Source organism: Narcine bancroftii, chromosome 4 (assembly GCF_036971445.1).
Source record: "Narcine bancroftii isolate sNarBan1 chromosome 4, sNarBan1.hap1, whole genome shotgun sequence".
In the NCBI taxonomy this organism is placed as follows: domain Eukaryota; kingdom Metazoa; phylum Chordata; class Chondrichthyes; order Torpediniformes; family Narcinidae; genus Narcine; species Narcine bancroftii.
This window is the reverse complement of record NC_091472.1, coordinates 104,442,294-104,467,936: the sequence shown is the minus strand read 5'-3', so window position 1 is coordinate 104,467,936 and position 25,643 is coordinate 104,442,294. Positions and strand designations below refer to the sequence as shown.

At 41.2% G+C, this 25,643-nt stretch overlaps 1 protein-coding gene across 17 annotated transcripts in view; it reads left to right on the top strand.

The window, feature by feature from the left end:
• syne1b (spectrin repeat containing, nuclear envelope 1b) overlaps positions 1–25,643 on the top strand; it is a 665,691-nt gene that overhangs the window by 513,390 nt on the left and 126,658 nt on the right. For all 17 annotated transcript variants that reach the window (XM_069932310.1, XM_069932313.1, XM_069932309.1 and 14 more), the window contains 8 exons: positions 1,606–1,739; positions 3,569–3,773; positions 6,014–6,196; positions 7,506–7,652; positions 12,619–12,773; positions 19,843–19,990; positions 20,911–21,005; positions 24,633–24,870. In XM_069932310.1, coding sequence (XP_069788411.1) covers positions 1,606–1,739; positions 3,569–3,773; positions 6,014–6,196; positions 7,506–7,652; positions 12,619–12,773; positions 19,843–19,990; positions 20,911–21,005; positions 24,633–24,870 — 1,305 coding nt within the window. The remainder of the gene's footprint in view (positions 1–1,605; positions 1,740–3,568; positions 3,774–6,013; positions 6,197–7,505; positions 7,653–12,618; positions 12,774–19,842; positions 19,991–20,910; positions 21,006–24,632; positions 24,871–25,643) is intronic.

The window sequence follows — 25,643 nt, the reverse complement described above, 5'->3', positions numbered from 1 at the left end:
TTATTCTACTTGAACTGTTGAGTTCATCCAGTAGACAGACAATTTCAGCGTCTTCAGTCTTGTGAATCTGTTGGGGTCATTTACTGCATCCAGTACTCCCCATGTGGCCTCCTCTACATCAGGGAGACTGTACGCAATCTGGGAGATCACTTTGTTGAGCACCTTCACTCTGTCAGCAAGACCTTCTCAGTGGCCAACCATTTCAATTCCACATCCCATTCCCACACTGACATGTCTTTCCATAGCCTCATGCACTGCCAAACCCAGGATACCTGTAAATTGGAGCCAAATGGCATTAATATAAACTTCTCCAATATTTGTTAACCACTTCCCTTCTGTGTGTGTGTCTCTCTCTCTCTCTCTCTCTCTCTCTCTCCCCATCCCTGTCTCCTTCAGCTCCCCATCCTCTCCCTTCTATCAGAGAGCAACCCTCTGCCCTGTCCATCATTTCTCAGCATTTTTCCCTTCTACGTTCCCACCTATTCTTACTTCTTGCCTATTGGCCTGTGCTCCTCCCCTTTCCCAGTCTCCTACCCCACACCTTTTTATTCACTTGTTTATGATTATACCTGATGAAGGACCCAGACCCGAAACATCGGTTACCCTATGCTTCCTATGGATACTGCGTGACCTGCTGAGTTTCTCCAGCACATTTGCAGACTGGAGTCAATTCCAGCACCTGTAGACTTATTTAACATCTGCGGTCTGAGGGAGAGCAGCAATTGTCACTTTGGGTGGATGACAAAAATCCAGGTCACTGTTTTGAAGAGGAAAAGGAATTCTTCCATCTCTCGTATGACCACACAAAAAGATGATTTGATGTTACCACCGATTCCTCGATGCTTTCCCTATCTCTCAACACTGACTCCTTTTCAGATTTTATTTTTTTTATTGATTATAAAGTATTTAATGATGAATGAGGATCATATAATGCAATAAACATTTGTTTGTTTTTACTTGACCTTTGATTTCAAAAGCTTTCTCTTCCTCTGTGCACTCAACCTTCATTTTTTTCCAGCCCACCATATAGACATGCTTAATATATAAGACTCTGATACTGAGAAGCAGGTGAAATAATGCCAGGCTGTAGTATGGGACCTTCTCCTTGAGTTGGTTGGATTTGCAAGTACCACAGAACTAAAATAAAAAGTGAAAACGGCGGAAACATTTAGCTGGGCAGGCCACATCTACAGGAAGACCTACTAGGCGAATGTCTCCAGTTCAAGGCCTTTCATTAGAACTGGGAAAGAGACGAAAGAAGCCTGTTGAGCTGCAGGGAAGGGAAGGTGGTGTCTCTGACAGGGTATAACCAGGGTGGCTGGCGTTAAGCTGCAAACAAGGTAATCCAGTCAATGTGACTGAGAGCAGATAAAGAGTGAGAACATAGAGAAAATAATATAGAAGTTGTCTTTCTGCTTTGCATTTCACCTGCCGAGCAGGTCAGGCTCCAGAGAAGGACAAGAGGAGAGACTGATTGACATTGAAGGATACAGAACGAGTTGCTGTAACCACAAGGAGTGAAGTATATTCGCTCTAATCTGAACTGAAAAAAATGCAATCCTATTCATGTCTTGTTAAAATTCCATCCACTGCAATATTCTACAGAATTTGCAAGAGGAGCTTGAGAAGTCAGAGAGCAGCCTGGAAAAGTTTGGCTCTGCAACGAACCAGCTGTTAAAAGAGTGTTGCCCATCAGTTCACAGCTCTTTGACTACCACTCTGAATGAAGTTAGACTCAGGTAAGAATTTTATGGAAAACTGCTGGCAACGTTTAAAAGTGATGCAGGGTCAAATGAATAATGCCTGAGAGCCACTCTGAAGTTCTTAGTTCACTAAAGGACATATGGAACACTCCACACAAGATTGAACCTGGGTTCTGGAGCTGAGAGATTGCAGCTCAACTTTTTGTCACTTTGTCATATCCCTCAAAGCTCCCATGGATTCTGCCTTCAGCACTGCTTCAACACAACCCTGGCACATCTTAGTAACATTCTGGAAGAGCAAGTATTCCCAGTTCCTCCCATCATACTTTTGGTTTTTATTTTTCACTGCTCAGCTAATGGTTATTTCCATTAATTTGCTTGATCATAAAATTTGACAAATTTTCTATTAGATTTGTTCTCTATTCCATGATGTGTACCTTTGTGGCAGAATACAGACTTGACTCATAACACTTTGTGCAGTAGTTATCAGAACAGGGTAAGTCTATCCTGCTTGCTTTTATTGCATTCCCTGTAGTACCTCTGTTATCTGATGACTTCACCTGAGTATAACAGAAGCTGGTTGTTAAATAATAGTCTATACATTACAGAATTTCCTCTTTGAAATAGCATTGTGTTGAGATTTTGCTTTAACTGCTACTTTGAAATGTGGTTTTCATGTATTCCATTAAATACAACATTTGCAGAAAAAGCTGTCCAATGAGTGTAAAATTCAAATGGGGAAAGGAACATACCATCTATGTTTGACTCTCCCTGCATCACGGTTGATGTTTAATGCTCAGAGTTCAATGAGATTAGTGGATTTGAGCATTGAACATTGGTGGATATGCCTGCATTACCCAGCTCAATGTCTCAAGCATTCATTCTCTGTAAACTTGTAGGCCAAGGATAAATGTAAAAATATAGGATGCTTGTACCAGTCTTACACTTAACAAACTCCATTGTGATTTTTTGGCTTATGGAGAAATTATTTTAGAAAGGGTTTTTTTTTGCTTTATGAGAGTTTTTTGTCTTTTGGAGAGAGTTTTTTGGCCTTTGGAGAGTCTTTTGGCTTTGGGAGAGAAGCTTTTGGGTATGTTTTTTCACATTGAGCCTGTGAACTGAAGGTGATGTAAAAAGAACTTGGAAAAATTGGGTGGCATGGACTCGTGGGCCAAAATGGCCTGTTATTGTGCTATGTGTCTAAATTAAAAAATATATATATTTAAAATTGTAAGCTCTTGGGTCACTGATGTATCCATCATCTCATTTTGGTCAGATGTTTACAAATTGCCATCTGATCATCTAAACTCATTGGTGACCTTGCAGTCTTGGAATCACTCACATGCGTTGGTTCTTGTGCCAGAATGACATGAGGCTTTTTCTGCCTTCTCAGGCTGTGGATGCTCTTGTAGTTACAAGCCCATTGAGCATGCAGGAGGGCAACAAAATATTTGCCTAAATTTCTAATGCTATATAGGGCATTTTATATCAAAGGAATGGGTGGCTGCAAGCTGTTGATGAGGATGAAGGGCCAAGTTTGGCGATTAAAATCCTCGAACTGCTAGGAAGAGTAGAAAGAGACCATGGCTTGATTGGGGGGGGGGCGGTGGGGGAAGAGGTTGTGGGGGAGGAAATAGTTGTTGATTTAATAAGCATCTTTTTCCAGAGAGGAAATTGTTGGGATGGATAGCAAGAAGGGACACCCCAGTTTGTTTGGGAGGAAAATGAAATGGCTTGAGTAGTTATCATGCATGTTGCCCTCAAGTTTCAGTTCTAACCTCTGTGATGGCACCAAATTAACTCAAAGTAGGAGGTTCAGTGCCTCAAAATGACCCGCAGCCATTCTTTTCATTCCCAACCTACAGCTCGAACAACTTGCTTCAGGACATTGTGGGGCAGCTGCATACGAGGAAGGCCCTGCTCCACCTATGGCAGAAGTACAAAGACTGCTCCACCCAGTGTTCATCAACTTTGCGGCAACAGGAAGAGAAGAGCACTGAGTTGATCAAGAAAGCTGCGAACAGGGATGTTGCCGATGAGGAGATCACAAAATGGATTCAGGATGCTGATGTAAGCACAATGGATCTAATAGCTTTATTAGAAGTCAATAATTACACCACTCAAACCAATTGCCATGGAGTGCAGAGGCAGCTGGGACACTACCATCTCGAAGAATCCTTCCAAGTCCACACTCTCCTGATGGGTGTATTCTCACATTCTGTCATTGTCACTGAGTTAAAAATATGGAACTCCTTACCAAATAGCCTTGCAAAGCTGGCCTTACCCCAAAGGTTCAAGGCAGCTGTTTGCTACCATCTCATGGGCAGCCAGGGATAGGCAGTAGATGCCAGTGAAGCCCACACTTTGCAAACTAATTGTACAACTGCATGTGGCAAATTGAAGCCTTGATTAGTGGTCAGTGACTAGCCAGCAAATTAAAAGAACACAGTGAACAGGAGGAGGCCTTCTGGCCCATCAAGCATGTTCCGCCATTAAACAACATCATGGATAATCTGGCATGGACTCAACTTCTCTGACCTGTCTTTCTCCATAACCCTTAATTCCCCTGCTATGCAAAAGTCAATCTAACTCTGTTTCAAATAGATTCAATGAGGCAGCTGCTACTGTTTCCCTGGGAATTCATAGATTCACTACTCTTGGAGAATCAGTTCCTCTGTGTCTCCTGAAGAGACTTTCCAATGGAGTAGTCAATTAGTAAAGCTGAGGAGCTCCGCATGATTCCAAGAGACAGCACTGATGTAGTTACCAAATTTGAGGATTAGGTTGGAGCTGTCTCCTGCGCCCATGATGAGCTTGTCAACTTGGCTGCTCCTCCTTATCTCCATCTGAAATCTACTCTTCATCCCCAATGCATCACTCTCACTGCCTGTTGGGGGTGGAAGGGCAGTATTGTTAACAGCCCTCTTGCGATGGCCACAGTATTAAAGCTAGTGGACTTTGGTCCATAAATGCTTTCACAATGTTGAGAAAGTGCAGATCATTATGATACAGAAGGAGTACAGCAGTCCATGATAGATCTCATCTGTTCCATTTACTCTTTTATGCACCTGATCCCCTGCAACTCGTTGCCTCTCATGCTCCCCAACTTTCCTTTGGTTCTTTTGGCACTTGCCTGTATTGAGGAGCAATTTAATGTGACCAATTAACCTACCAACATGCCTTTGGGAGGGAACTGGAACAGCCAAAGCTCACCCATTTGGCAGTGGGGAGAGTGGACAGCAAGTTGGGATCAAACACAGGACTCTGGACGTTGAGACTAACTAAGTCTGTGGGTTGATCAGTGGTCTGTGGCCACTGATTTCATTCATTTTTCGGTAAATGTCCCAATCGATTCCTGTCGTCATTCAACCTTGTGATGCCAACAGACCATGACATCTCTCCAGTATCCTTCGATCCTACAATCTCGGAAGCCAAGTGATGTTCGTAAAAACATGATATAAAAAGTTAGAGCAAGGTGCTTCCTTCCATAAAAGACAGTGAGAAATTAGGCACTCCTTCCCTCGAGTGGCTGATGGTTGGTTGCATTGATGGTTCCCAGATTAAGAATAATGAATAAATTAGAGATTACTGTCTATAATGTACAGTTGCAATGGAAGTCTTGCTTCGTGCAGCTTCCTAGTTCTATAAAACGAACTAGCATAGACTAAGTAAAATTTAGGTGCCCCAAAGAGGAAGTATAAAGGTAAAGGTTCCATTATTGTCACATAATACTACATTTAGAATGTAACATACAGGAAATTTTTTGACTTTTGTCTACCATAAGGCAGACAGAGAGTCACCATTTTGTCCAGCGCCCCTCACAGAAACCTACAGTACCTGGTGGTCATAGGCAGTCTCCCTTTCAAGTACTGACCAGACCTGAGCCTGCTTAGCTTCCGGGATCAGGCAATCCCATGCTTATTCAGGCTATTATATAAAAGGAAGAGAAAATAAATAAACAAAATAATAAATGTTAATAGTTGATTGGCTGGGAGTGCAAAAAACTGTTGTATCAGTAGTACAGATCTTCAGTGGTCTTACCATAGTGCATTGGTTTGGGTGATACAGATAGGTGCAAGGTAAACAATACAGATCAGCCATAATCTAATTGAACATGGGATACATTTAAGGGGCTGAATAACTAACTTCTGTACCTTTTAGCATTGACACCCTCCTCCCCAACCCCCCCCCCCCCCCCCCCCCCAGAGTCCGGAGAGTTTTTAGAATAGAAAATCCTCCCAATTCCACTGGCTCTGCCAAACTGTATTGAATGATGTCTCTCAATGAAATCTGTACAATTCCCACCACAGGAGCTGCTCAAGGAGCTGGGAACACTACGGGATTCCCTTCATGTTCTCTTGGATCTCGGAGAGGAGTTGAAACAACAGGTGGATCCTTCTGCAGCGGCTGCTATTCAATCTGACCAGCTGTCCCTTGCCCAGCGGCTGTCTTCTCTGGAGCAGGCACTCAGCAGAGAGCGGGCTGTGCTACAGGTACGAGAGTGTGTCTGGGTTTGATTTTGATGACATTTTCTTATCTTGGAACTTGGAGAACAAATTAACCACAATTTTAACATCTTAAATTGCAGAAATGGTTTGAAATTTCATTTACTGTGAATTTACTGATTGCATTTAAAAGAACAAACCTGCATTAATGCAACATTTTTCATGACCTCAGCAAGTTTTGCAGCATTCCACAGTGAATTGGAAATTGTTGAAGTTCAGCCATTTGATAATTCCACATTGCATCAGCTGATTTGTGCACATCACGATCCCACAAGCATCAATCAGCCAAATAATGGGGTGTTTTCATTCAGTGGAGGAGGTGCAGAGCTTGAGCAAGACCATGGCATCATGGAGAAATGAACTGTGAAAGGGAAGGGAGAATGAAGAGAGGTCAGGAAAGCAACAGCGGTGCAAGATTGATGAACAAGGGGCAGTCAGCGATGGGAGGGCTATTTGTGGAGTTCTGCAGCCTCATGTTGAGGTGCACATGTCAGAGGCTTATAGACTTAATGGAAGGAGCCCCTATGATTAATGGTGAAATCATCAAAACGGCCAAGAAAATCACTGGGATCTCCCTTTGCTCCATTGGTGACATTCACCAAGAGCGTAGCTTTAATAGGCTCAAAGAATTATTGAGGACCCTACCATCCATCACACAGTATCTTTGACCTATCAGGAAGAAGATACAGGAGCATCAAAATTAGGACCATCAGACTGGGAAATAGCTTCTTCCCTCAGGCTATGAGGCTACAATGGTATCCCGTAACCAAGTACATCATCCCAAAATATTTGCATATACTCATATTACAGTAGATCCTTATTTTTATTTTTGCACTATGTGAGTGTGTGTGTACCATGGTCTGGAGAAACACAGTTTTGTCTGCTTGTATATGTACAGTCAGATGATAATAATCTTGAATGATTTAAACCTTAAAAAAATCAGTTGAATTTGAGCTGGGTGCCATCTCTTAACCCCTTCCCAAGACTAATCTGCAGTGCCACACTGACATTCTGGTTGGCAGGTCACAATTGAACACTTAGAATACCTAGAACGCCTTCCAAGTACTTGAGATGGACCACTGGATAGATAGCAACAAACAGATCACATGGACAGAAAGGTGGCTGGTGTAATTCAGCCTGGAGAGGTGCGAGAACCTTTGGTGGGAATGTATCGCGTGATGCCGAATGGATATATTGCATGTGTTCACGCATCATTGGAAGGCAGGGACGTTGCCGCTGAGGCAAGTGATCAGTCATGGGAAGTTTTGTCTCTGACAGTGAATATTTCTCTCTGTAGTCTGGCATTCAGGACTATGAAGTATTCTGCAAAAGACTGGAAGCCTTGGAGAAGTGGATTGTGGAGGCTGATGAAGTGCTGAAGTTGCAAGATCCCAACCGATCATCAGACCTAACCATAATCCAGGACAGAATGGAGGAGCTAAAAGTAAGTTTGCTCCTTGCACTTGAGTTGTTTCCTTATCAGGGGCTTCATGGATGTAAATAATGTTTTCTCTCTGTTGGATGAGGGTTAGGTATTTTGTCATGCCTTTATCTTCCTTTGCAACATTTCAGTGTTATCTGGCTTCCAACAATGAAAGGGAATGCCTTTGGAAATATTGCAGCAACTTCCCCCAACTGCCTCGTACTCCACCCTGTATCGCTCCTCATCCTTCACCTAAACCCTGTTCTACTTTTTTCTCTATCTTGCTCTCCTTCAATCAGCTGCCTCTGTCTCCCCATCTGTCCATCATCCTTCACAACTTCGTGATCAACAAATCCCCTTGGTCCCTCCCATCAGTCCCAATCATACAACATCTCCTCATTGTACTCTCAGCCTTGATGAAGGGTTCCAGCCAGAAACATTGACCATACTTTTTCTCCCACTTATGCTCCTTGGCCCACTAAGTTTCTCCAGCAGATTACTCTAGATTCCTGTGTCTCCAATTTGCAACTCTTCCTTGTTGCTGCTCAAGCCAACTGACTAATAGTGCAGGAATCTTCCCCCTTTGGATGTGTCCCCAATCACCCTCTGGTGGAAAAGGTGGCCTGACCACTGTATCTTGGAGAGATGGTAGTCTTCTTCTGGATGATGATGGTTCTTTACAGTCAATTTGTGGGGTTTGATATGAGGATACCCCACTCTACAGAAAGGAACAACGTATGCATGAATTAATTTAGATGAGTAGGGGTGGCACAGGTCCAGACCCACCCTCTCGACATTCCCTCCCGGATCCAGTGGCATGGTGAGGTCTAAGATGGCTGGGGGAAATTCTGATGCAGTGAATGGTCAGACCAAGCTTCGGTGCAAGGGATGCCCCTTCACAGCGCATGTTTTCTAGATGCCCATTGACCCTACAAGAGGGTTCATCTGCCCTTCGGTAGGTCTTGTTTTTCATCTTGCAGAATTTCTAACCACCCTCCACACCAGGCAAGATTGGTGGGGGACCAGTTTAGTTGCTGCCCTCCCCCCCCCCTCCCCCCGACCATGCAACAGGTACTACTGAGTTACATGGCACCAGTAGCACTCAGATGAGTGACCTGACACCAGGTGTTAAGCAGATGGTAGTAGGGCTAGGAATGTCCCTCTAAATTTACCATGCTTGTTTTTTTGGTGTGTTTCTTTCCTTGAAGTTGCTAGATAGTGTGAACTGCATGTTACATCCAGAATATAAAGGGTTTTGAAAGAGATCTTGGGCAGGGATCCACAAGAAAACACAATGAAGCAGGATATTAGTCAGGCTGGCAATCTGAAAAAGCCCATTTGCCTTGTTGAGGAAAGCAATCTGCTGGAGGAGCAAGGCAAGTCAGACACGTCTGTGGGGGCAGTCAGTGTTCCAGCCTGAGATTCTGCATGAGGGCTTCAGGCATCTGCAGCCTCTTATCTCTTTGTCTTTCTGGCCAAGTCCAGATTATTTCCCAAAAAATGACACTGGACATCATTTTTTTTTCCAAAGAGTTTGCATCCTGGAAAAAAAGATAACCAAGCTGAACACAAAGATAATTTCTAATTCACCTTATCACAGAACAAGTTGGAGAAACATATGAACTTTTATTGAAGTTAGCATTTTTTATTGCATAATGATGCTGAATCAAGCTCTCAGACTGACTACACATCTTGCAGAAAAAATGTGAGGAGCTCAGGGTTTGACTTGGTCTCAATTTTACAACCTACATAGAGTTCATCGGCTTTCTTAATAAGTGTGTTCATGCTGTGTCTTTGAGCCTGAATTGTATACTCGCCACAAATGTAACAGAATGTATTGCAGTGATGACATTGAATCGTCACATAGACAGCCCATCCGAAGTACAGTACTAATATCTTATACCCAAATGAACATTGCTATAAGATGACTAGTTTTGAAATGAGCACAGAGACCAACACAGCACTGGTTTAGCATACCTTCTTAAACACTGAGGAATTCTTATCAAAAGATCCTTTTCATTGTTTGGATTGGTAAAAGATTACACTGGACAGCTAATATTTTGCTTCCTGAACACTTTTGGGTGTATTTTATGAAGTTTGGGCTGCTGATCACAGAGATCTCCTTAAAATTTTCCAATTTTCCTTTATTTTTAATATAACCTGTTTTTGTGATTTCTTGTCATATTTTAAGTCTGCTAGTATATAGCCCACAAAGCAAGCTGTTATACACTCAGTGCAGGTGCTATGCCAATACTGTTTTAAGCATGAGTATGCTTCGTCAGGATAGATGCAGACAGGCTATAAAAGCAGCTCACATATACAGATGCTGTGCATTACATTGATTATAGATTGAATGCATATTGATATACATGTTCTTCAGGCAATAGCATAGTAAGTGTACTTAACAATAGCATTTATCATAAGGAAAATTCAATTCAGCAGAAATGTCTCATCAATGTCATCTTTTGTGAGAGCACTAGCCAGGTTTGGGACTGTTGATCTAGAGATGGTTGGGAAGGACCATTGGGATTTGACTGTTGGGAAGGTGCGTTGAGGTCAGACACATGGTGTCTAGTGGGGAAGGGCAGAATTAGTGGAGTCAAAGGGCCCAATGCAACAATAGTCCATGGAAGGGTTATTGTTGGGACAAAGCACCCAGGCAGATTCTGAAAGAGGATGTAGCTGACTCCTGGCATTGGACTGGATGTTAACATTAGTGCCTGGGATAAATGCTCCTTCCCAAGAGGCACAGTCAATCAGATGAAATTCTGAGACAACCATTTAGGGACCATTAAATATCCCACTATGTCAAACTCCTGTTTCTCCTTACAGCCTGCCACTAACTGAAGGACTGAGAGGAACATGCAGTGTATTGGCAATTCAGACCCTCATACTTGGCAGAATGTAACAGAATACTGAACACAACTCCTTCAAATGGAGGTCCGCAACCCGCAATAACTTGGCACATCAATATCCTGAGGATAGGGGACCGTGCACGCAAATACACATGCCCACACAGCCAAAGCATAGTTCTGCTCCAGCAGTCACCAAGTTTCCCACATCAGTGAGTTCCCTCTCCAATTGTGTACTCTCCAATTACATTACATCTTTGTGTAAAATATGGAGTCCAGAATTGTAAAAAGAGTGCCATCAAGCTATTCAGCCCTTTGGCCCAACTCATCCATGTTGTCCTTCTGGGCTAATTCCATTTGCCTGCATTTGGTCCATATCCTTCTAAGTTCTTCCTTTCCATTTATGATATCTTATGAACATTGCTGTTGCTTCTGTAACTTCCTCTTGCAAATTGTTCCAGATATGGACCAACCTCTGGGTCGAAAAAGTTGTCCCTCAGATCCCTCTTAAACCTCTCCTCAAACCCATGCCCTCAAGTCCAACTAAGATTCCATTTCAGCTTTACCTTGCATCTTCTCTTTTGAAATTTTATTGCTCTCAAAATTAAACACAGTTCATTTTTTTTTGAATGGTGTCATTATTTTAGTGAATGAGTTGCTGTAATGCCAAGTATGACTGCCTGAATTGCCAATGTACTGCATGTTCCTCTCAGTCTTTCAGTCAGTGTGCAGGCTGTAAGGAGGAACAAGAATTTGGCAAAGTGGGATATTTAATGGTCTCTAAATGGTGGGCTTGGAATTTCATCTGATTGCCTGTGCGTCTTGGGAAGGAGCATCTATCCCAGGCACTGATGTTAACAGCAGTATTCCTGATTTCCAAAGTACAAACAATTGACTTCTGAAGGAGCCTGATTTCTCTGAAAAGTTACTGTCGGTTTGGTGTATTTTCAATGGCATGTCTTTTGGACCACAGACAAGTGTGGTGGCACATAGACAGATCTACACACGCCTCGTGCAGAAAGTTGAATGCATTGTTCTCAATGACTCGGAATTAATTTTGAAACAGGAAATGTGCCAAGGACTTGCATTTTTCTTGAAGTGCCTGCAGGTGAACAAATTACATTCGTACAGTGCCTTGTATTGAGAGAGGTTTCAGGAACATAAGAACATAAGAAATAGGAACTGGAGGAAGCCATCCGGCCCATCGAGCCTGCTCCGCCATTCAGTAAGATCATGGCTGTTCTCCAGGGGATTGGAGAGTTGGAAAGGTTGGCACTGCAGGGAGCTGAAGTTGTGAAATGATGAAATAGAGACATATTTTGAGATCTCGAAGGAAAGGTTAGCTTGTGGAATTTAAGGAAACTGGAACAGTTATCCATGATGGGATTTGACTATGGAACGTTCATTGGTAAGATGCACGAAAACACAAGTTCTGTATAAATGGAAGGGAATGTTGTTTTTGATCTTTTGACTTTATTGAGGATTTCAGCTTTGATTATTTGGATGAAAAGTTGGGATTTTCCGAGTGCAGTGTAATTCACAGGCATTGAGCTAATAGCTCAATGAGAGCCTGCCAATCTTTCTATCCATTTAAAATGATCAACAGTTGACTGTCTCCTCAATGGCAAATCCAGCCAGTTTCCTGCACCAACCTGTAATGTGCCTTTGGTTTAACACAGGAAAGAAGCAACTGATCCTCTTGAGAACACTTTGTTCTGTTCTCCACAGAGCCCTACTCTTTTGTACAGAGGCTTCCTCTTGGGATCATTGTTTTGTTTCATGGAATATGGAACTACAGCACAAGAACAGGCCCTTTGGACCATGTGTCTGTGCCAAACATGATGCCCAATTCAAAACTTGCATATCCCTCTATTTCTACCTCATAAATGCTACTGTTGTATGTCAACTCCTGGCAGCCTATTCCAGGCACCCATCACCCTCTGTTATTTGTTTAAAAAAAAACTTGCCCTGCTCATCTCCCTTAAATTTTCTCCCCCTTTTAACTTTAATGCATATCGTCTACTTTGTGAAATTTTTCAGAAATAATCCAATTTTCCTTCAATTCTGCTATGTTTTCATTCTGAGGGTGTGTGAAGATCATATTGTGATTTTTTGTGTGTGTGTGTGTCTCGCAGGTCCAGATGCTGCGGTTCAGTAGTACAGTCCCTGACTTGGATCGTCTGAATGAGTTGGGATACAGGTTACCACTCAATGACAAGGAGATTAAGCGCATGCAGACATTGAATAGACATTGGTCCTCAATTTCTGGCCAGACCACAGAGAGGTTCAGGTAAAACTCAGATCCTATGCTTATAATCTGTGACCTCATAAGAAATCAGTTCCTGGGGCTTGTAGCTAAACAAAACATTGAGTTCATTCATAGAATCCTGCACTGCAGGCACAGGCCCTTCAGTCCAACTTGTATGTGCTAACCAAGCTCATCCCATTTACCTCCATTCTGCCCATACCCTTCAAAACCTTTGCTATACCCATGTCTACCACTTGCTCTGACAGCTGTTTCCATCTACCTGTAACCCTCTGTCTGAAGAAGATGCTCCTCAGGTTCCTTTTAAACCTTCTCCCCCTCACCTTTTTTTAAAAAACTTCATTTAAAAGATAAGTAAAAAGTATAACATACAATCTAAATATTCAAACAAAATAATTTTACAAAGTTTATATGTAAAGAAAAACAAAACACAACAAATATAAAAAAAACCAAATAAATAAAAGAAAGAAAAAAAACCCTTCCCCCCAACCCAGCTAGCTCCCTTAAGGGGAGCCAAAAATATAAATCATATATATAAAAAAAATTATAAATGTTAATAACAGTTCAAAATACATCCAATTGCATATATTTCAAATACGGAGACCACTTATCAACAAAAAAAAATAATTATCATGTAAATTTTAAGTAATTTTTTCCATAACAATACAAGCTTTCAATTCATTATGCCAGTGTATTATATTAATTTCTACATCATCTTTCCAAGTACAAGCAATGCATTTACGCACTACCGATAACACCAAACGTACAAAAGCAATTTGAACTTTATCAAATCCCATTCCCCTTAATGAATACAAATCTCCCAACAAAAAAATCGTTGGATCCAAGGGTAGTTTAAAATTATACAATTTTCCCATAACTATTTTAATTTCTTGCCAAAATGGTTGGACTTTCACACAAGTCCAAACAGAACGTAAAAACCACATCTAAAGCAAGAATCCGAATTACTAAACCCATATTTTTTAAAACTTTTTCAGGGTCAAATACAATTGATGTAAAAAAATTATAATTGACCATACCGTATCTTACATTAGTCAATTTAATTACATTGTCCTGACACATGTTTGCCCAATCATCTTCAGGAAAAGTAAACACTAAATCATTCTCCCAATTAAGTTTAGATTTTTCCAAATCTGGTTTATCCATATTATCCTGTAATAAATTATACATAACTGAAACATAACCCTTCTTTGGTATGGTAGAAGTCAAAGATTCAAATTTCCACAAAGTAGGTAAATACATCTCTCTACCATAATTATCTTTTACCAAAGCCCTAAGCTTTCATTCCCATTCAGAGCCAGCTCTTCAGCGCTTGACGTCCTGCTTTGCGGAAACTGCCAAAATGTTTGGCCTGGAAGTCAGCCTGAAGAAAACTGAGGTCCTCCATCAGCCAGCTCCCCACCATGACTACCAGCCCCCCCACATCTCCATCGGGCACACAAAACTCAAAACGGTCAACCAGTTTACCTATCTCGGCTGCACCATTTCATCAGATGCAAGGATCGACAATGAGATAGACAACAGACTCGCCAAGGCAAATAGCGCCTTTGGAAGACTACACAAAAGAGTCTGGAAAAACCTCACAAAGATAAGCGTATACAGAGCCGTTGTCATACCCACACTCCTGTTCGGCTCCGAATCATGGGTCCTCTACCGGCACCACCTACGGCTCCTAGAACGCTTCCACCAGCGTTGTCTCCGCTCCATCCTCAACATCAATTGGAGCGCTTACACCCCTAACGTCGAAGTACTCGAGATGGCAGAGGTCGACAGCATCGAGTCCACGCTGCTGAAGATCCAGCTGCGCTGGATGGGTCACGTCTCCAGAATGGAGGACCATCGCCTTCCCAAGATCGTGTTATATGGCGAGCTCTCCACTGGCCACCGTGACAGAGGTGCACCAAAGAAAAGGTACAAGGACTGCCTAAAGAAATCTCTTGGTGCCTGCCACATTGACCACCGCCAGTGGGCTGATAACGCCTCAAACCGTGCATCTTGGCGCCTCACAGTTTGGCGGCAGCAACCTCCTTTGAAGAAGACCGTAGAGCCCACCTCACTGACAAAAGGCAAAGGAGGAAAAACCCAACACCCAACCCCAACCAACCAATTTTCCCTTGCAACCGCTGCAATCGTGTCTGCCTGTCCCGCATTGGACTTGTCAGCCACAAACGAGCCTGCAGCTGACATGGACTTTTTACCCCCTCCATAAATCTTCGTCCGCGAAGCCAAGCCAAAGAAGCTGATAATACACAAATAAAGAATTTAAAGGTATTTCAAATCGTTCTCTCAAATGGATGAAAGAAAGAAATTGTCCCTCTACAAAGCAGTCCTGTATTGTCTTTATACCTTTAGAATTCCAAATCTTTAAATAACTATTAAACATTGAGCCGATTATTGTATAATGGAGTTAAAATTGATAAGTTACCTTACGACCCCAAATTTTTAAAAAATCCAAATCTTTAATAAATCTTTCAGTATTGCCATATCATATTCCGGTAATAAAATCAAATTCCAACAGAATATAAATTCATGTATCTCCGTTCTAAGTAGACATGATATCTTCACCTTAGTCTAACTAGGATCCAAATCCATCAGTCTACTAATAAACTTCAACTGAGCTGCCTCATAATAATTTTGACAATGTGGCAATTGTAAGCCACCCAATGCATATTTCCAAGTAAGTTTGTGCAACGCTACTCGAGCTAATTTACCTTTCCACAAAAACTCTCTGACTGTTTTATTCAAATCCTGAAAAAAACTCTTTGAAAGTAAACAAGGTATTGATTGAAATAAATATTGAATTCGAGGAAAGATATTCATCCTATTACAATTAATACGTCCAATTAGAGTTAATGGAAGATCTTTCCATTTAGTTAAGTCTGCTTTAATCCGCCTCAATATAGGTACATAATTTAATTCATAGTCATTGTCCACAAACACACCTAAGTATTTGATTTTATTCGTCCATCTTAATTTTGTAATATTTTTAAATTCAGAATAGTCTTCTACTCCAACTGGCAAAATTACACTTTTATCCCAGTTAACTTTATATCCTGACAGTTCTCCAAATTTCGATTAAACACTCCTGTAACTGTTTCATTTATCTCTCGGCTCTGTCAAATATATCAACACGTCGTCTGCAAATAGATTAATTTTATATTCTTCCTCCTTAATCCTCAGCCCTCTAATATCCTCATTTTGTCTAATAGCTTGTGCTAACGGTTCTATAGCCAATGCAAATAGGGCTGGCGACAATGGGCAACCCTGACGAGTTGATCGAGTTAATTTAAAAGGTAAAGATGTCTGTCCATTTGTCACCACCCAAGCAATCGGATTCATATATAAGGCCTTAACCCATCCAATAAAGAAAGGGCCAAATTTAAATTTCTCTAATACCTTAAAAAGTCCCATTCAACCCTATCAAAAGCTTTTTCGGCATCTAGTGCAACTACCATAGGATGATTAGGTGGCCGCCGATATGCATTGATCAAAGTAAGCAATCGAAGTATATTATCTGAGGCATTTCTATTCTTAATAAAACCTGTTTGATCAATATGTACTAATTTAGGTAAATATTTAGCAAGTCTATTAGCTAATACTTTCGCCATAATTTTATAGTCTACATTCAATAAAGAAATAGGTCTATATGAAGATACCTGTAAAGGATCTCTATCTTTCTTTGGGATAACAGTTATTAAAGCACTTGAACACGTTTCCGGTAACTTCTGATCTTCAGTAACTTGATTTAATACTTCCCCAAATATATTAAAAAATTCGTCGTAAAGACATTTATAGAATTCCACAGGAAACCCATCATCTCCTGGGGACTTACTATTAGGCATTTCCTGAATAGCTTCCTTGATTTCAAAATCTGTAAATGGAGATTCCAACTCCTGAATATCTTTCTCATCTAGTACCGGTAACGTTAATTTAGATAAGTAAGAATCAATAGAACCATATCCTGTTTCCCCTCAGAAGTGTATAATTTTTGATAAAATGAATAAAACTGGTCATTAATTTCCTGAGGCTTATAGGTAATTATTGAATTCTTCCTAACAGCATTAATAGTCCAAGACGCCTGTTCACCTTTCAATTGCCAGGCAAGAACCTTGTGATCCCTTTCCCCAAACTCATAATAACATTGTTTAGATTTAGTAATTAAGCACTCAAACTGGTAAGTTTGTAAAGTATTATTGCATAATTTTAACTTCGCTAATATGGCTTTTTTTAATCTTCTGTTATATCTTTCTGAAAATCTTTCTCTAGTTCAGCAATCTGATTTTCCAACTGTAAACTTTCTGCCATATATTGTTTCTTAACTTTCGTAGAATAGCTAATGATCTGTCCCCTCAAATAAGCTTTTAAAGCATCCCATACTACAAAATGACTCTTTACAGAATTAACATTTTTGGTCAAAAATAAAGAAATATGCTCTTTAACAAAGGTAACAAACTCTGGTTTTTTTCAATAACATTGGATTAAACCTCCATCTATATCTCCTAACTTTCACAAGAGAAAAATAATAATGAATGATCTGATATAACTCTACTTTTATATTCAGTTTGCAGTACCCTACCCTGAAGATGTGCTGAAGATAAATCAATTCTGGAAAACGAGTAATGCCTTGAAGAATAAAAAGAAAAATCTTTCTCTGTCGGATTAACTTTTCTCCAAATATCTACCAAATTTAAATCTTTCATTAACGCATTAAGTTGTATTGCCATCTTTCACTTCTTTATACTCTTTGGATTTCTATCGAATTAAGGATCCAAAACACAATTGAAGTCACCACCCACTAAAATATTCTCATTAGCCTGGTTTAACAAGAAAAAAGCTTCTGAAATAAACCACTCATCATCTGTATTGGGTGCATATAAATTAAGCAGTGCCCAAAATTACAATTAACTCTTAAAACTCCTTCAGTAGATTCCAATTCAAATGATAAATTCTTATGAATTAAAATCGTTACTCCTTTTGCTTTAGAATTAAAAGAATAATAAAAAACTTGACCAACCCAGTCTCTTTTCAATTTCAAATGTTCTTTCTCAGTCAAATGTGTTTCTTGTAAAAAAAAAAGTAATATAAATTTTCATCTATTTTATATACGACAATACTCTCTTTCTCTTTATTGGATTATTTAACCCCTGAACATTAAAAATTGCAAAGTTCAATTCAGACATAATTTTAACTATTAGTAAATACACACATTAAAAAATTAAACTCTATAAAATAATGCTCCCCTTTGTAATCCTTCAAAAAAAGGAGAAAAAAAAACCCTCTTAAAAAAAAATTCAAAACAAAAATTTTTTAAAAACCCACACAAAAAACAAAACCACCCAAAGGCAGTATTACCCTAAAAAACTGGGTGTGGGAAACTCACTAATGGCAGATGACTTACAAAGTTTTCGGTCTCATCCACCCCCTCCCAGCTGGATACATATTTATTATATAGATAAACACATTCAAATATAGTCCATATCTTCAACCCAGTAACTCCAAACCCAACGATTGCTCCGGATCTTCGATATCAAGAGGATTCTGTATTTCTTCTTTCTTTCCATTTTTTCCATTCTTCCCATTCTTTCCATTTCCACTGCCATTTCCATTCCCATTAAATCTCTTTTTAGGAGACAAAGGCGAAAAACAACCATTTCTTCTCAATTCCGGCAGGGAATTCGCAAAAACTAAGGCATCATGATCATTTTCAAAAAATTGAGATTGAAAGTTTCCATAAAAAACCTTCAAAATTGCAGGTTAACGAAAAGCGGACTTATATCCTTTTCGCTACAGAACATCTTTAGCCCTATCGAATTATCGCCATCTACGAATAATTCCTGACTCAAATCAGCATAAAAAAGCACTCCGTTATTTTGAACCATTAATGGGGATTGATTTTGTCGTGCTTTTTGTACTGCCATATGTAAAATCATTTCTCTATCCTGGTATTTTAAACAACGAATTAAAAGTGCTCTCGTCAGTTGTCCTGGAAGCGGTTTTCTTCTCTGAGCCCTATGAGCCCTATCTAACTCCAAACTTTCAGGAAAGAACTCTTGACCCAAAACTTCAGGGATCCAGTGTTTAAAGAATTTTATAGAATCAGACCTTTCAATATTTTCTGGAAGACCCCTCTCACCTTAAATACATACCCTCTTGGCTGCGATTCTCCTATCCTGGTAAAAAGGCAATAACTATTTACCTTATCTATATCCCTCATGATTTTATTAACCACTATAAAGTCTCCTTTTACATTCCGGGGAGAAAAGTTTCAGCCTATACAGCCTCATTATAATTTAAACCCACCAGTCCAAGAAACATTGTCATGAATCTTTTCTGCACTCTTTCCTGTTTTGTCTGAGTTAAATTCCATCCGTCATTCTCTGGCCCACATTTTTAACCTGTGGCAATCCTGTTGTAATCTTAGTTAACCATGTTCATTGTTCACTGTACCACCAATTTTGTTGTCATCCACAAACTTAATAACCATACGTATTAATTCAAGTTTTTAACACACATGACAAACATCAATGGACCCAGTACTTATTGCTGTGGCACACCACTGGTCACAAGACTCCGGACTGAGTCACAACCCGTCACTGCCACCTTCTGTCTCCTACCAGCAAGCCATTTGGCTAGTTCACACTGGATCCTGTGGGATCTGACCTTCTAGACCAGCCTACCACATGGGACCTCGACAAAGGCCTTGCTGAAGTCTGTGTATATAACATGTATGGCCCTGCCCTTGTCAATCTTCGTCATCGCCACTTCAAAAATTACTCAAATCAAGTTTGTGAGACTCATTTTCCAAGCACAGAGCCATGCTAACTATCCCAAATCAGTGTTAGCCTTTCCAAATGCGAGTAGATAGTGACATTCAGAATTCCCTTCTGCAACTCGACCATGAATGATATTAAGTTCCCTGCTCATTCTTGCAGTCTTTTTTAAAATAAAGCTGCAGCATTAGCCACCTCCGATCTTCCAGCAACTAATGATTCAGTTGACTCCTTCCTGTTAAGGGTGGAGGATTCGAGTCCAGGGAAGTTTGTTTTCTTTCCAACTGATTGAATTTTTCTTGCAGTAAATTGCAGGCGTTCCTGCTTCAGCACCAATCTTTCCTTGAAAAATGTGAAACGTGGATGGAGTTCCTGGTACATACAGAGCAGAAGCTGGCAGTGGAGATATCTGGGAACTACCAGAATCTTCTTGAGCAGCAGCGAGCACACGAGGCAAGTATGGGGATTGGGAAAGCAACAACAAGAAAACCACTTCTGAATCCTATGACTTTGGGAGAATATTGCCATCCAATCACTGCTGGTGGGTCAGAATCATGAAACTTCCAAGTTAAGGGTGTACATTCCATGAATAAAACACATTGCGTGCACAGAGCTAGGAGACAACTGAGGCTAACAGGATTATTCCTTGGAGAGAACTTCATTGCCTGGGTACTTGTTTCAAGAATCAGTGAGCACAATCTGAACTACTCATGTCAGTGTTTGGCAATGGCCCTCTCTCCCTGCAGGTGAAGTGGGGTATATCAGGGTTGTGCATTTGCAGTTTAAACTTTTCCCCTTGGATATCTTGGGGATAACTTGTGTAAATATGTGCACATTCCCATTGTCACCCATGATTGCTCTTTTTTTTAAATATGTATTGAAGCTGAACGGTGATGAACTTATGGTAGCAATGGGTTGGCTGGAGGAATGGGCAGAAACTTGGTGGAAGAGTGCAAAGCGATGCACTTTGGTAAAAAGGAGGAGAGATGATAACAGTACCAATAGTCCATCTCACAATTGATGCTTGAATAGCTGGGGTGTATGTGTGCATGTGCTTGTGTGCACATATGCAAACTCAGGAACTGAAGGACGACCAAAAACAATGGTTCAGGTCAATTGGGATGCTGAACTTTGTAAATAGCAGCAGAGTACCCATTGATCAAAGTTGAAGTAATTTTAAGCCACCGCAGAGATTGGGAGAGAGGGGAATAACAAAGACAATAACAAATCCTGATTAACCAGCAGATATTCAAACCTTCTGCATCTACATAAAGTATTCCCATGTATCCATTTAACAATAGTAATTGCACTTGGTTAACTGTCTACACCTTTGGGCTATTCCAACAATGAGGTGACTGTTTGTTCTGGCACAGCTATTCCAGGCGGAGATGCTTAGTCGTCAGCAGATCCTGCATTCCATCGTCAGCAATGGTCAGCTTCTTCTGGAGCAGGGCCAGATTGAAGACAGGTAATTTCTACTCAGTACTACCGCTCTGTGTCCAAATATGCATTTTTAAAAAAAAAAGAATAAGCCTTTCTGAATTAATATCTGATATGGCAAAGCTGAACCCAGCTCATAAGTTTAGATTTTTATGTTAAATCAGAATAGAAATTAAATGGCTTTATGTTTCTAACTTGGAAGACACAGCAAAGCAGTTTGATGGTTTTTAAACTTTACACCCTAGGATCAAAAAGGAATGGCATGCTGCTTCTCGATACCTCACAGTTGATTGTGATGGGAATTCATTTTCCTATGAGGCTTCAGTTGCTGGAATCTGGGGAGAGACTCAGTGGGTCTGGTAGCATTTATGCAGGGATTCCCATTCCTATTCCTGCTGCTCTCACCATGTCTGCTGGTTGTCTTTCAAGAATTGACGAGGCCCTGTCACCATTAAGTTGTGATGAATAGTTAGATGTTTTAGTTGCTTTCAGGTATTGGAGATTATTTGCTTGGAGTTACTGTAGACAAAACAAAAATGGGAACTGCAAATTAATAAATCATGTAGACACTGGGATGACAGGAGCAAAGTTAGGAAACCAAGAACAATACAAATAAAGGTATGGAGGAAATAATTTTGGAAGAAGTGGTGGTGTCCATGATGCAGCAAGTGTTACTCTACGTAAACACATGCAAAATGCACGCATAGTGGGCACTGCTGCCTCTCACTAGGGCCTATTGCCCATACTCAATCTCACCCATCCACCCTGCACAACTCTTCGCTCGAACTCCTCCCCTTCTTCACTTCACTTGCCCCCTTCTGTTAAGCATGATTACCCACCCACAAATCAAGGTTAATCAAAAAGTCACAACAATGTCTTTTCTTTTTGAGATGTATGAGGAAGTTACACCTCAGCCCCAAAGTACTGCTGGATTTCTATAGATGTACTATTTGTGTGGTACAGGAATTGTTCTGCACAAGGTTGGAAGTCACTCCTGCAGGTAGTGAAAACTGCCTAAAGGACTGTAGAATGCAATTGTCAACCATCAAATTCGTCTATAGGGGACGATGATGTTTGGTCAGGCCAAGGAATATCATTAAAGACACAACACACCCTAACCATGAACTATTTACTCTCCTACCATCGGGCAGACGTTATAGGAGCCTTCGATTGAGAACGACCAGACTTAAAAAGAGTTTTTTTCTTGAAGCCATTAAAATGTTAAACACCAATTCAGAGCCAGTCATCTTTTTTTAACAATTTATTTTAGAATATTGAATTCTTATTTTACATAGTTTATTGTGTTGTATTCTATTTTATATTCCAGTTGATGCTAATCATGTTTCATTGGCTGGTCCGTCAGCATAATGACAATAAAGTATATCCCATCACATCAAAGCCATGCTGACTATCCCTTAATCATTCCTTTCAAGGAGTGGCTGATACAGGTACCAAGGTTTAGATGTTTTAAAAAGGATAGGAAGGGAGATGTAGTGGGGGAGTGGGATTGCCCGTCAGAGATAGTATCACAACTGCAGAATGGGAGGGCATTGTGGAGGGATTGTCTGCTGAGCCAATGTGGTTGGAAGTCAGTAACAGGAAGGGAGCAATCACTCTGTTGGGAATAGTCCTTTTCAGTCTTTCTCAATAGGGACCATATTGGCATCACAGCATATTTAAAGTGGGCCACAGATTGAAATCCTTAATTTTTTAAAATATATTCAGTAGTAGAGAAATACTGAAGAAACCAACTAAACAACTGCTTCTCAGTGAAGGGGATCTATAAACTTGAACAGACCCTAAGAGGGCCACAACTAAAAAAAGGTTGAGAATGGCTGGTCCCCAAATATCTCACAGGACATCGAGGAACAGATAACTAGGCAGATTCTGGAATAATGCAGAAATAACAGAGTTGTTTTTATGAGAGACTTCAACTTCCCAAATTTAACTGGCACCTCCTTACTGCAAGGGGGAGAGATGGGACAAATGTGGACCAGCTGACAAGAGGATAGCTCTAGTACTACGCAATGAATGTGGTCAAGGGGCAACTCTCCGTGGGGGTGCATTTCAGTGAAAGTGACCACAACTCTCTGACCTTTAGCATAGCTATGGGTAAAGAAAGTAGACAAAATGTAGTGTTTAATTGGGTAAGGTCTAATTATGATACGATTAGTCAGGAACTGGAGAGAGTAAATTGGGAATGCTGGTTCTCAGGGGTAAAGCACAGAAGTAATGTGAAGCATGTTTAGGAACCACTTGTGCAGGGATCTGGTTAGGTTTGTCCCACTGAGGCCGGGAAAAGATGGTAGGATAAGGGTTAACAAGAGAGGTTAGACAATTAGTGAAGAGGAAGAAGGAAGCATATACAAGTTTTGGAAGCAAAGGATAGAAAGGACATGAGAATTATAAGGTAGCTAGGAAGGAACTTAAGAAAGGACGGGAGAAGTAGAAGGGAGCACAAGAAGGCACTGGCAAGTAGGATTAAGGAAAACCCTCAGGCACACATAAAGAACAGAAGTGAAGGTAGGGCCACTTTAGGATAAAGAAGGCAACGTGCCGGGAGGCAGAGATAGGGAGGTCCTAAATTAATACTTTGCTTCCTTGTTCCCCAGAGAGAGGGACCTTGGTCAACGTGAGGTCAGTCTAGGAAAAGCTTATCTTCTGGAGCATGTTGAGGCTAAGAAAGTGGAAGTGCAGGGTCTTCTTAAAAACATTAGAATCTATAAGTTCCTGGGGACCAAACACTATATACCCAGGTTACTTCAGGAAGCAAGGAAAGAGATTGCTGGGGTGTTGGCAGTGGCTTTGCATCCTTCTTGGCCACAGCCCCTTGTTTAAAAAAAATGCAATAGGGACAATCCTTGGAATTACAGACCAGCAAGTCTTGCGTCAGTGATGGGCAAACTATTGGAGAGAATTCTTAGTGACAGGATTTATGAGGATTTAGAGAAGCGATCTGTAATGGCACTGGCTTAACACAGCTTACAAACAAATAAAGAATACACTCACTCGTTTCAGGTGACGCCTGCTGTGTAGGAGTAGTTGGGAGGGACCACTGAAATCTCTGCGCCGGAATCGACAAGAGATTGAATACCCGAGAGATGGTCTTTGAGGAAAAGATGGTGGCTGACATGCCCATGGGCAGCAGTTACCTCTACTGCCAGATCCGGTCGGTTCTCAGATGCCATTTGTAGAAGTCGTAAGGTGGTTGACAGGACCAGACAGCAGCACCAAATCTCAGATGCTTCCAATAAAAGAAAGTTTAGGGACGACATCAGAAAGTAGCGGATGCCTGGAATACGTTGCTAGGGGGTAGTGGTGGGGCAAGATCAATCCATGGAAAGAAAATCAGTCACATGGCAGCAGAGCTTTTAAGTTGAAAGGCTGAGGAGTCAGCTTGTGGAGAATTTTCCCATGATCTTGAGTTAAGTCTGGAAGTCCTCGCTTGAAAGGATGATGTCGAACTAGATCCTTACTGTGTGCATTAGTGCCTGGATGATCAACTGCAAAACCTTGACCTGCAGGCCAAAAACAAGGAACCGTAGTTAATTCTGCAGCATGGAGAGAGTAACTACCCTGCCTGTGATGAATTCGCATGGTTTTATTTATTGATGGTGAAATATACTGTTTGTCTCTTGCTCACTTCCTCTGGTAGGGATGAGTTTAACTCTAAGCTGGCCATGTTGAGTAACCAATGGCAAGGAGTGATCCGTCGGGCGCAGCAGAGGAGGGGGATCATTGACAGTCAGATCCGGCAGTGGCAGCGGTACCATGAGGTGGCAGGGAAGCTGAGGAAGTGGCTGGCAGATGTGTCCCAGCAGCTGGAGCGGAGGTGGAGCAGCACTGCACCCATTGCTCTACAGGAGGCCAGAACTCTGCTGGATGATGTTCAGGTGGGATGGCATCACATCATGTTGCCTTTGCTGCATTCTAACTCACCTTTCTCTCTCTAGCTGTCGTTTCCCATTCTGCTCTAGGCTTTTACTGCCATTCTATGGATCAGATTTCAGATTTATTATCAGGATACATACATGACATCATATACAACCCTGAGATTCTTTTGACTGGTAGTACAACAAAGTGTATATAATGCAAATATGTAAGCAAATGTAAACAAATAAAGAAATGTAAACAAACTGCAATACAGAGAGGCAGTAGAGGCATATCAATTCAAAACAATGAAGTGCAAAAGTAAGAGTCCTTAAATGGGTCCCTGATTGAGTTTGTCGTTGAGTCTGATGGTGGAGGGGTAGCAGCCATTCCTGAACCTGCTGGGTGCGAGTCTTGTGGCACCGATGCCTCTTTCCTGATGGAAGCAGCGAGTCCAGAGCGTGTGCTGGGGGGGTTTGGATCCTTGATGATTGCTGCTGCTCTCTGACAGCAGCGCTTCCTGTGGAAGTTATCAACGGTGGGGAACGCTTTGGCTGTGATATCCTGGGCTGTGTCCACTACCTTTTTCAGGGCTTTGAGCTTGGGGATATTGGTGCCCCCATACTGGACCATGAATCAGCCAGTCAGCGCACCTTCCACCACACATCTGTAGAAATTTGCCTGGGTTTTCGATGTCATACCAATCCTCCGCAAACTCCTGAGGTAGTACAGGTACTGACATGCTTTCTTTACGATACCGTTAGTGTGTTGGGTCCAGGAGAGATCCAATGGGATG